Source organism: Camelina sativa, chromosome 17, assembly GCF_030686135.1.
Source record: "Camelina sativa cultivar CO46 ecotype springtype chromosome 17, ASM3068613v1".
Taxonomy (NCBI): Eukaryota; Viridiplantae; Streptophyta; class Magnoliopsida; order Brassicales; family Brassicaceae; genus Camelina; species Camelina sativa.
The window spans coordinates 16325664-16337360 of record NC_141896.1 but is presented as its reverse complement, the minus strand read 5'-3'; the positions used below and the strand labels follow the sequence as shown (position 1 = coordinate 16337360).

The 11697-nt window shown below is 38.6% G+C and overlaps 2 protein-coding genes across 2 annotated transcripts; both read left to right on the top strand.

Annotated features, from left to right (window-relative positions):
* The first annotated feature begins 5499 nt into the window (after positions 1-5499).
* On the top strand, positions 5500-7506 carry LOC104757563 (GDSL esterase/lipase At1g31550). Its single transcript, XM_010480316.3, has 5 exons — positions 5500-5834; positions 6139-6351; positions 6427-6575; positions 6700-6973; positions 7070-7506. Exons 1-5 carry the CDS (start codon positions 5561-5563, stop codon positions 7348-7350), a joined length of 1191 nt encoding a protein of 396 aa, XP_010478618.2. The 5' UTR covers positions 5500-5560; the 3' UTR covers positions 7351-7506.
* A 2449-nt stretch (positions 7507-9955) lies between these two features.
* LOC104757562 (uncharacterized) lies at positions 9956-11434 on the top strand. The gene is made up of 3 exons (XM_010480315.3): positions 9956-10447; positions 10745-10924; positions 11020-11434. The coding sequence occupies exons 1-3, from the start codon at positions 10382-10384 to the stop codon at positions 11248-11250; spliced, it is 477 nt and encodes a 158-aa protein (XP_010478617.1). The 5' UTR covers positions 9956-10381; the 3' UTR covers positions 11251-11434.
* Positions 11435-11697: the final 263 nt, after the last annotated feature.

The following is an 11697-nucleotide window of genomic DNA, read 5'->3' as shown; positions in this document are numbered from 1 at the left end:
TCTATCCACCGCCTCTGTCTCAAATTCAACTCAGGCTGAGTGAATATATACTTCAGGCTCTTATGATCTGTGAACACCTGTACCTTTGCACCATAAAGATAAGATCTCCAAATCTTCAGGGCAAAAACTACAGCACCCATCTCCAAATCATGGGTAGGATAGTTGCCTTCATGCACCCGCAACTGCCGCGAAGCATAGGCAATCACCTTCCCATGCTGCATCAGAACACAACCTAAACCAACTCTGGATGCATCTGTATAAACCACATAGGGTTGTCCCTGCTCAGGCAAAGCCAACACTGGCGCAGTAGTCAACATCTCCTTCAGGCTTGCAAAGCCTTCCTCACACTCTTCTGACCAGACAAAAGGAACATCCTTCCCTGTCAACTTAGTCATAGGACGTGCTCTGCTTGCAAACCCCTGCACAAATCTCCTGTAGTAACCTGCCAATCCAAGGAAACTTCTGATCTCTGTGGCATTCTGCGGTCTAGGCCAATCCCTGATAGCCTGAATCTTCTCTGGATCTACAGAAACCCCCTCTGCAGAAACAATGTGACCCAGAAAGCCCATCTCACGCTGCCAAAAACTGCACTTGCTCCACTTAGCAAACAACTTCTGCTCCCGAAGCTTCTCCATAACTGCCCTCAAATGCACTGCATGCTCCTCAGGACTCTTAGAATAAACCAGGATATCGTCGATGAAAATGATGACAGATACATCTAGAAACTCCTGAAACACACTGTTCATCAATCTCATAAACGCTGCTGGCGCGTTAGTCAATCCAAAAGGCATCACCACAAACTCATAGTGCCCATACCTCGTCCTGAAAGCAGTCTTCCTCACATCTGCCTCATCTATCGGTATCTGATGATAACCCGATGCTAGATCCACCTTGGAGAACCAAGTAGCACCCCTCAACTGATCCAACAACTCGTCAATCCTCGGGAGAGGGTACTTGTTCTTCACCGTGACCCGGTTCAAACCCCTGTAATCAATACACAACCGGAAACTCCCATCCTTTTTCTTGACAAACAACACCGGCGCTCCCCACGGTGACACACTAGGACGGATGAATCCCTTACTCAACAAATCCTCTAGCTGCTTCTTCAGCTCTGCCATCTCTGCTGGAGCCATGGATAACGGTGTCGTCCCCGGTTCCAGTTCAATGGTAAAAGGATCCGACCGAGATGGTGGTAATCCCTGCAAAGACTGAAACACATCCTCAAACTCCTCCACTACCGGAATACCGCTAACCGTAGACTTCCCCACTGACTCTGGCATAGATATAGTAACCAAATAAGCCTCACGGCCCTTCTCGATCATCTTCCCAGCCTGAATGGCTGAAATCACGAGACTCCCCGAAGTCGGTCTAATACCCTGAAAAACCAACTTCCCTCCTGGACGCTCAAACTCCACTCTACCCCGACAGCAATCCAAATGCACCATATGCCGATGCATCCAATCCATCCCGAGAATAACATCATACAGCTCCACTGGACTGATAAGCAAATCCGCTGGCCAAGACTCTCCTGCGATCTGAATATCAATTCCTCTAGCTCGTCTAATAACTCTCAGGAACTTGCCTCCCGCAACTCTAACAACTCTTGTACGCTCTCCAGGGTTCCCGCTGATCCCCGCACACTCTGCACACTCTGGAGTAATGAAGCTATGCGAAGCTCCAGAATCAAACATAACGTGGGACTTAAACCCGCCCACCAACAAGGTCCCTGTGATCGCTCCGGCACTAGTTCCACCAGTCTCTGCTGTCGTGTAAACCCGTGGCGCCTGCTCAATCCGTGCTACCTGCTGACCTCCAGGCTGCACCTGCTGCAACGCTGCCACTGCTGCCGGCTGCAACTTGGGACACAAGGGCCTGATGTGCCCTGGCTCCCTGCAATGATAACATACTCGAGGCCCCACCGTCGGAGCACTCCTCTTGGGACAGCTAGCAATCTTATGATCCTTGCTCCCACACTTGTAGCAACTCGGACCACTCTGTGTCTGCGTAGCCTCCCACTTCCTCTTGGTTCCCTGTGCAGGCCTACCGCCCCTGCTTGAACCACCCTGCTGCTGAGCCCTACTAGACTGAGCCACTGGAGTAGCCGACACTGACTGTGCTCGGATATCCTCCTCAATCTCCGCTGCAGTCTCAACCAGCTCTGCACGCGTAGCATAACTCCTCCCTCTACAGTGAACTCTCAAGTCATCACGTAGAGCCCTCAAGAACCTCCTGATCTGAGCCTCCTCAGGCTCCATAGCCCGACCCCCATAACAAAGAAGTCGACTGAACTCCAAGTCCAGCTCCCGCACTGACCGTGTCCCCTGAGACAACTGAAGGAACTGCACCTCCAAACGATCCAATGCCTCTCTAGGAAAATACTTGCGGTTGAACTCCAAAACGAAGTCAGCCCAAGTCATCTCCCGCTGCACCCTCCTAACAGCCATAGATCTCCACCACAACTCAGCATCACCACTCAAAAAGTAGACTCCTATGTCCACCCAAAACTCCTCAGGACATCTCAGAGTATGGAAGTTACGTTCCACTCTCGTCCTCCACGCATCCGCAGCAGTAGGATCTACACCTCCTGAAAACTGCTCAGTACGCAACCGACCCATCTCTGTCAACATGCTGAGATAACGAGCATGGACCCCCGCATCCGCAGCCACTGGCTGCCGCTCCTCCGCCACCACTGGTGGCACTACCTGAGCCTGAGCCGGTACCACTGGTGGTAACCGCTCTAACACCTGTGCTAGCAAAGCCGCAACGTCAACACCAGGGACTCCACCCGCTGGGACCCCCACACCCGGGACCCTAGCATCACCGGCCACTGGGGCATCAATACCGCCCCTTCCTGCCACACTCACGGAATCCCCCGGAACATCCTGCGACTCGCCAACACCCTCAGCTGTCACACTCTGGTCCTCGGTCTCACTAACCACTGGGGCTCTACCCCTACCACGACCACGTCCGCGACCACGTCCGCGTCCACGACCTCGACCAGTCACAGCATCCTCTCTAACCATCTGCACTACCATGAACAGAAGGCTAAGCAAACAATTCCTATTATAACACAGAAACATAAACTCACCATGGAATCACACACTCGGCTCGAAGAGGATGTTCTAGGACTTCATGCCACACACAATTGACTAACTCACATAATCAATCAAGACATGCAATCCCAAACATCTACAACAGAAACCTAGTGAACCCAAACCTAGAACCGTAAGGGCTCTGATACCAAAATGAAACAACCGACCCTTTTTTTTTTTTTTTAATAAATAAATAATAAATAATAATATAATAAATAACTACAACTAGTGGTCCCATACCCACTAGCCACCTAACCACATTCACAATCCAACAGCGGAACAACATACCAATAGATATCCAATAAAACAATATCCAATAACCAAATAAGTAATATCCAGCATTAATCCCAAACAGCATAAATCAAACAACCAGCAATCCTAACAATGCTCTAAGACTCAATTCTAGCCACCTAACAATGCCAGATAACCATACAATCAAGTCCCTAGAACATCCTCCTCTTCATTGCCTTTGATTCCACGATCACATTTTGCCTTTACCTGCACCACAAACACAAATTGAGATGCATGAGTATTTGATAAACACTCAGTGAGGCAATCCTCCCATCTACTGGGCTATACACACAAGCAATAAGATCTCTACATGCCACAAACAACAATCAATAAAACAAACCAGGCAATATACATAGCATGCAACATCCATCGTAACTGAACAAGGGGTGTCGACCGACACCAGATGGTGTCGATCGACACTGACTATCTGGTGTCGACCGACACCCTGCCCGACACTCCCGAAAACCCTAGTTTGTATCGACCGACACCTCCACATGGCATCGATCGACACTCGCCAAAGTCCCGAGCCGTCCTCGCGTTGGTGTCGACCGACACCCCAACTGGTGTCGACCGACACCGATGCCGAGCAGCGATTTCCCTCGATCAGAAACTCCGAATCTCGCCTCCAATCTTCTCCAATCCGCTCCTTGCACTCCCAGAAGCCAAACCCAGCCCAGACAGCAACGAAATATCATAGAGAACTCAAAGAAACAACCACATAAGCACCAAAACACATAGAATCTAGAGATCTTAGCTTAGATAAGCCATGGTCATGCACTCACCTCTTTGCAGGAAGATTCTGACCAACAAGAACGAATTCCCTCACTCCTAGCAAGCTTCTAGCACCTTCCCAGCCTTGGATCTCCCAAGAACAGCAAGGAATCTCTCAATCTCTTCCCAAAAGCTCAAGAACACTCTCTCTTTGTGTTTTCTCTCAAAAACGGCGAATAAGACAAAACCACACGACCCTAGGTCGTTTTCTTCCTTTAAAACTCGATTTAGGGATTCCCTAAACCAACCACGCAAACCGGACAATTAAAATTGAACCGACCAAACCGACCACAATTGGTGTCGATCGATGCCTCACTAGGAGGTGTCGATCGACACCCCTACCAAAATACCAAAATTTGGTTTGCGGGTGTTACAATTTCTTTCTTCCTTCTTTGTCTTCTAATTATTTTTAATTTTCAATTACATATGTATAATAAAATTTTGGTGGCTGTAAAAACAATTATCGATGTAGATTCAACAATACTAATTTCGATTAAAGCCCAATAAAGGAGTCAAGCTAAAAAAATCATCTTCATTCATGTATATTTATTTTATTTTTAAAAGTATGCAATTTTTTAACAAAATAAACTATTATAATAGAATTATTAAATCAAATTTTTTAACTCTCTACTTTTTCCACTGTAGAAGGAATTGATAAAGTGTTAATTAGTTTAAACATAAACAAATATCTTTCTTTTTTTTTTTGGACAAACAAACAAATATATATGACTGGGTAGAATAACTTCAGTTTTGCTTTTGTTTAAAGGATACAAATTAATCTTGAGCTGCATCAGTTTTCTCGTTCGATTTTGCATCAGTTTTCTCGTTCGATTTTAAAATCTTTGACTATAGATATCAATTTTTATGGTAAATGTTAAGTCACATAATAAATGAAAAACTTGTTATCAAGTAATTCTAAATAGCATCAATTGTTTTTTGCAGGCAAACTGAAACCAGCACTATACATCTCTTCACTTGAGTGATGGTAAGCATGCAATCATGCAAATAATTCGTAAAGAAACTTAAAAATGGTCTGACTAACACTGCATAGAAATGGGACAAAATAATCTGTACAACGATGGTCTGAATACTTTAGGTTAATGATGTACTATATATATAAAGTACACGAGATAATACTCAACGATAAATTAACTACAATTATTATAACAGATCTATGTACACTCAAAAAAGATATTTGCTAGAGAGTAGTTACAAATTATTTTAAGGCCATAGAAAGTAAATTGTCTTGCCCCACCAATTATTGATAAGGCAACAAGAAATGGGTCCATAAGTCATCGGTCCATGCCAGCCACAATTAGTTCATGTGGTCCGTCGTCCATACCAGCCAATTAGTTATATATAATTTGGTTCTGTTAGTTTTTGAAAATCACTTAGGACCTCTTCGCATGGCTTCGGTAGATTCACATGTGTTAATGGGGATAATTAGCCTGATCTTTTTATCCACTCTTTTTGTCACTATGGTAGGCTCGGAATCGCAATGCCGCAATTTCGAGTCGATCATCAGTTTCGGTGATTCGATTGGCGACACTGGAAACTTGCTCGGTCTCTCGGATGATCCTAACAATCTTGCTTTGAGCGGTTATCCACCCTACGGTGAAACTTTCTTTCACCAACCAACCGGTCGTTTCTCTGATGGCCGCCTCATCATTGACTTCATCGGTACTTCTCTTTATATAATTGATACGTTGAGTCTGTATTTTAACTACTCTGAGAAAGAATCAAAAGAGATGACTTACTAATTGACTAATTTGGGATCTTTCTTCTTCCTAATCTGTTTTGTCTCATGTGAAATTTTTCTCTGTTTTCTAGTTTTGGCGCAGCTTTTTTCGAGTTTAGTTTTTTTTAATATATTTTTGGGTTCAGTTCACTTAAATCTTATGTAAAATATTATTTTGTTTTTTTTTCTTGAACTGCAAGTTAATAGTGTGAAACCTTAAGTGATGCTACAATTTTTTCTTTACAGCTGAATTTTTGGGGCTTCCTTATGTGCCTCCTTACTTCGGATCTAAAAATGGAAACTTTGAGAAAGGAGTTAATTTTGCCGTAGCCTCAGCAACGGCATTGGAATGTTCTTTTCTCGCAGAGAGAGGATACCATTGTCGTAACAACATCAGTTTACGAGTTCAGCTTAAGATCTTCAAGGAGAGTTTACCAAATCTATGTGGCTTGCCATCAGGTAGTGAAGATCAACATTAGGGGAGTAATTGTATATATACTGAGTAGTTTTGAGCTTACTTGTATTTGTTCTTAGATTGTAGAGATATGATTGGAAATGCTTTGATTCTCATGGGAGATATTGGAGCAAATGATTATAATTTGCTATTCTTCAAACGCAGACCCTTTCACGAGGTCAAAGAGCTAGTTCCGTTGGTGATTAGTACTATTTCTTCTGCCATTACGGTAACAGTTTTTTTAATATATAGGATTCTTGATCTTCTAGTCGCAATAACGACTAAAATAAACTGATTAGTTTCTCAAAAAAACTATAATGTGTTGGTTGCCTTGGGGACTTTGTTGAATCCAGGAGTTGATTGGTATGGGGGGAAGAACATTTCTGGTGCCCGGAGAGTTCCCTAAGGGATGCTCGGTAGCATATTTGACATTATATCAAACATCAAACTTGGCAGAATACGATTCTTTAGGATGTCTGAAATGGCTGAACAAGTTTTCAGAATACCACGACGAGCAGCTTCAAGCAGAACTCAAGAGACTTAGGAAGCTCAACCCTCATGTCAACATCATATTTGCTGACTATTACAATACTTTGTTGCGCCTTAACCAAGAACCATCGAAATACGGTTAGCCTTCTCGATACCTCCACTGCATGCATCTTCACAACCAATTGATTGATTAGGTTTTAAGTAACCAAGTTCCCAAATTAATGATATTTTCAGGATTCACAAAGGAACCCTTGTACGCTTGTTGCGGTGTAGGAGGACCATACAACTTCAACTTTAATACAAAATGTGGGAGTGTAGAAGTGGAATCTTGCAATGATCCTTCAAAATATGTGGCCTGGGATGGCATTCATATGACTGAGGCTGCATACAAATCAATGGCTGATGGACTACTCAAAGGACCATATGCGACTCCTCCTTTCAATTGGTCATGCCTCAGCTCAAAGATTAAGAACAAGAATTCATTAGACAAACAAACTTCTCTGCTGAGCAGCTGATATAAGCTTGTCTGAAACATTAAATAACATGAGAGATAACCATAAGAAAATATACAGTGCGTTCTCTTGTATTGGATTATGTATCGTATTATATTGTATTGTTGTTGGGATAAAGTGGTTGAAGTTGAATGATCGAACTGTCGATGTTAACTAAAAGACTAAAAGATACTATATGCTTATATATGATATTCTATATTTGAGCTGGTAAGAGATATTAATTTTTTGAAAAAAATGTTTTAAACATATGATACATGGTAGTTAAAATGAAAGATACAATTTTTTTTGGGCAAACAAATTAAAGATAAAATAACCTTCAAAGTATGTGAATTGAAACGGCAATCATATGGATAGCTGATGTAATAATACTCAAATGAACGTACCCAATTTCTCCTTTGGATTTGTCATGCGTCAGGTCAGCCCGGAGATCATGTGATATTTTCGCATTATATGGTTTAGGAGGACCACATAGCTTCACCTTAAGTAGAAAATGTGGGGGGTGTAGGAGCGAAAATTGTATTGAACTATTGATCCTTCAAAGCATGCTAATTGGGACAACATTCATATGATTCAGGTTGCGTACAAATGAATAGCCGATGGATTACTCAAGGGACTGTATGTGCCTAGGCTCAAAAATTAAGAACAAAGGAGTCATTAGCTAGACACACTATTCTTTGATAATTAGCGTATACAAGCTTATTAAATCTTTTGGAGACAAGAGAGATTTATATAATGATAAAACCAGATATTGTTTAAAGACCTTGGTTTAGATATTGTATTTTATTACTAGGTAATGTCACACCCATTAGGTAGGCATGAAAATGATATAATAAAATATGTTAACATTCTATAGCAAAATTTATATTATAGTAAGCAGTACATATTTAGCTCCTGAAATTTGGTGGTTGGGAGTTGTATTGGCAACGACTAGTTACCAAGAACATATATGCTGTATTAAACACTAATCCAATGTGTTTCATAAACATACAGTAGATTACTCTGGGATGAAAAGTAATTGCATCGTGAGTCCTAGAAGGAGATTTTGCGTTCTGGGACTTCCTCCACAGACCATATATATTAACCTTGAAAAAATAATTGATGCCAAATTATTTAAGACAATATAGGCTTCATTCACAGACATGTTAATTTTGAAGTAAAATTAAAATCAGGTTATTGTCGTCTAAAATTTATTAAAAAAATATTTAATCTAAAAATATAGACAGTAGAAGAAAAAAAACAAGAAAAATCTGTCCAATTCTGAAGTTTATAATTGATAGATTTTGGATTGGAGTGGACTAAATAGAAAACGTTTTTAGAACCTAGTCTACACTTTACATGGAGTTTGAAATGATATGCAAAAATTTTAAAGTGTAAACTGTTTTAATATGAAAATGTTTATGAATGTATTAATTACAGCTTGTAACTTTACATAAGATCAAATTTAGTTTCTTGAATACATAATAATATCCATTTTTTAGCAAACAACACAGACTAATTGAATTGTAAAGTAGAGTAATCAATTTTACAGTTAGACTATGGAATTAACCCGTGGTACACCACGGGACAATATTTTTAATTTTAAAATTTAAAATTTATATTGTATTTATTTGTTATTTTATTATTGTTTTATTAATTTAAAAGATATAAAATTTTACAGATATTTGATATAAGTATTCAAAGTATATGATTTTTGTAGTGTTTTCAAGGTTTTAACTCGTGTGGTATATGTATATTCTAGTAATACATTTATCTCCTAGTATACATCTAAAAGTGTTTTTAAAAAAAAAAATTACACTTAACTCCCTATATGAGATTAATGCCAACCCGTCTCACCAAAATCAAAATAAGTTTTTGCGTAAAAAAAATAATCAAAATAAGTTTTTTTATCAAGTTTAATTATGTTAATTGTTTTACCAAATTAGCATATTTTTATAGTTTATAATTTTTCCATGTCAATATATATAGTTTCTGATAATTAATAGAATTTTAATTTTTTTGGTAATTCCTCAAAAAATATAAAATAAACCAAATTATATGGGGGTTTCAACAGATTTAATGTGATATTTTATAATTAGATTTTCGGTTCAGGAAATTTATTAATATTAATATAATTATGGATATTGTAAACTTTTGTTATGGAAAATCTGTTGTATATCATTTAAATTTGAGAGATTCTTGCATCCATAAAAATAATTTTGGAGATTTAATGGGTTAAAACTTTAATGGGTAGAGTTGTTTTTGGAAAAATCGGAATGTATAGATGTTGTTAAAATTTTATGGCAATAAATGTAACAAATGTTGGTCAATTTAAGAAAGTTTAGTATTTGAGTTTCTCTGTAATATTATTTATGGAATTGTTTTATGGGTTAATGTTACAAAAAAAAAAATAAGTAAAACTTAAAGGTAAAGGGTATAAACCAAAATATAATTCAAAAATGTTAATATAGATATTGAGTGTTTGATATCCATATAAATCCTTTATTCCCTTTATACTCCAAAAATTAATTTTCTTTATTTCAATCAGTTTGAATTAGACAGTGACATAAATAATAAAAATTATCTTTACTCAACATACAGTATATATTATAACCCCACTAGACACTAATCTATTACAGTTATGATTTCTTAATTCTTCAATTAAACACAACAAAATATACATTCATTAGAATAATGATTATTAGATTTTCCAAATCCAAGAAAAGCTGAAATTAAAGGAGGACAACAAACAAAAGGTAAACAAAAACAGAGTGAAGGCATAAGTAAGAATAATCTGCTTAAGCTAAGCAAATCAAAAAAAAAAAGCAAAGCTTTAAACAAACAAACACAAATAAAAATTAAAAAGCATTTATCAACCATTCATTCACCAAGTTCTTGTGGAGATATAAAGCAACCTTCTTCTTATAAGTTGTTCCTTCTTCATCTTCTTTATATATAAAACCTCTTGGGCTCATTCATACCAAGTCAAGAATCAAGATCAAGGGAGTTTTTTAAATCTTTACAAGTCCTAAGAAGATTTCAGATTTTCAATCAAGCCATGGTTGGTATATTTTCAAGATTCTCTGTTGGTAGAAGCAGTCATCGACGAACACAAAGTGCAATCGTAAGCTCTCTCTTTTACAACTTCTGGGTTTGTTTCTCATGAAAGTTCAATCTATGGATCTTGGTTTAAAAATCTTTTCTTTAGATAGGATTTGATATACCCAGATTAGTTTCTACAGGTAGTCTTCTTGATTTTCTTGAAATTGTTTAGTTTCAGTTTCAAGATTCAACCAAAGGATGCATTTTTTGTGTTACTGATTATAATGATTATGCCTTAAAAGCTTGGGCCTTTTTCAATTGGGTTTTGGTGTTGGTTAATCTGAGTTATTGAAGATGTCTCATTCTCTCTTTTGATCAGGATGATAAGGAAGTATTAGCTCCAAATTCTGAAGTTGTTGCAGCAACTACCACAACTGCAACAACTGCTACTCATGGGATTGAAGTAGCTACAGAGTTTAAACCTGTTGAACATCCGGTAGAGCCTTTGGATAACGATCTACCCATTCAGTGTCCATTGCCTGAACCATCCATTCTAAATGTAACATTTCTATGCAAAAATGTTTTCTTTTTGTTGTTGATATGTGTAAAAAGCATCTTAAAGTTTTGGTTTTGTATATATTTTCGTAAAAACAGGATGGGAGAATCTGGAAGGAGAGAGTATCCGCGTCTATGATGAGAAAAGGTGATTTGCAGATTGTGAAAGATGAGGCTGCTTCTGAATCTGATGGATCCGCACCAAAACCGCCTCGCCCGCCTCAGCAAAACCGTTCCATCTTGCCATCACTCAGTGCCCCTGAACACAACTTGCTAAATCTGTTAGAAGAATGCAATGCCATGCCGCCGGTAACATCTAAGAATGGATGAATAGAAAGTTCCTTAAACTCAAATAGTTCATAATATATTATTATCACACCGATACAAACTTGTTCCTCAAACCCCCTCTTGAATCTCTATTGTATCGTTCTTTACGATTTTATTTATGTGTGTGACAATACAAAACCAAATCATAGTGTATGTTATATATAATATATAGTTAAAGGTTCAATAAGCTTATGCTCTATATCAGGATTGATTTGCCCTTCAGACTTTTAACTTTTGCACTTGTGGATTATACATGGAGTTCTCCTCAAGTAAATTACACTAAATCAGCCTTTATATGGTAAAAGAGAAAAGTACTTATTAAACTCAAACCAACTTTGTAGTTTGTATATCCGCTTTGGTTGTTTTTACTTCAACATGAAGAAAATACATAGAATTTTTTATTCCTTCTTATACTGCTTGCAACAACTGATCTTGTATAATGGATTCTTC

Excerpts from the sequence above, each read along its gene's own strand:
- LOC104757563 (XM_010480316.3), top strand. The coding sequence starts at position 5,561 with ATGGCTTCGGTAGATTCACATGTGTTAATGGGGATAATTAGCCTGATC. Across the intron at positions 6,352-6,426 it reads TCTATGTGGCTTGCCATCAG|ATTGTAGAGATATGATTGGA; the intron begins GTAGTGAAGATC and ends ATTTGTTCTTAG. Across the intron at positions 6,974-7,069 it reads CCAAGAACCATCGAAATACG|GATTCACAAAGGAACCCTTG; the intron begins GTTAGCCTTCTC and ends TGATATTTTCAG.
- LOC104757562 (XM_010480315.3), top strand. The coding sequence starts at position 10,382 with ATGGTTGGTATATTTTCAAGATTCTCTGTTGGTAGAAGCAGTCATCGA. Across the intron at positions 10,448-10,744 it reads GACGAACACAAAGTGCAATC|GATGATAAGGAAGTATTAGC; the intron begins GTAAGCTCTCTC and ends TCTTTTGATCAG. Across the intron at positions 10,925-11,019 it reads CTGAACCATCCATTCTAAAT|GATGGGAGAATCTGGAAGGA; the intron begins GTAACATTTCTA and ends TCGTAAAAACAG.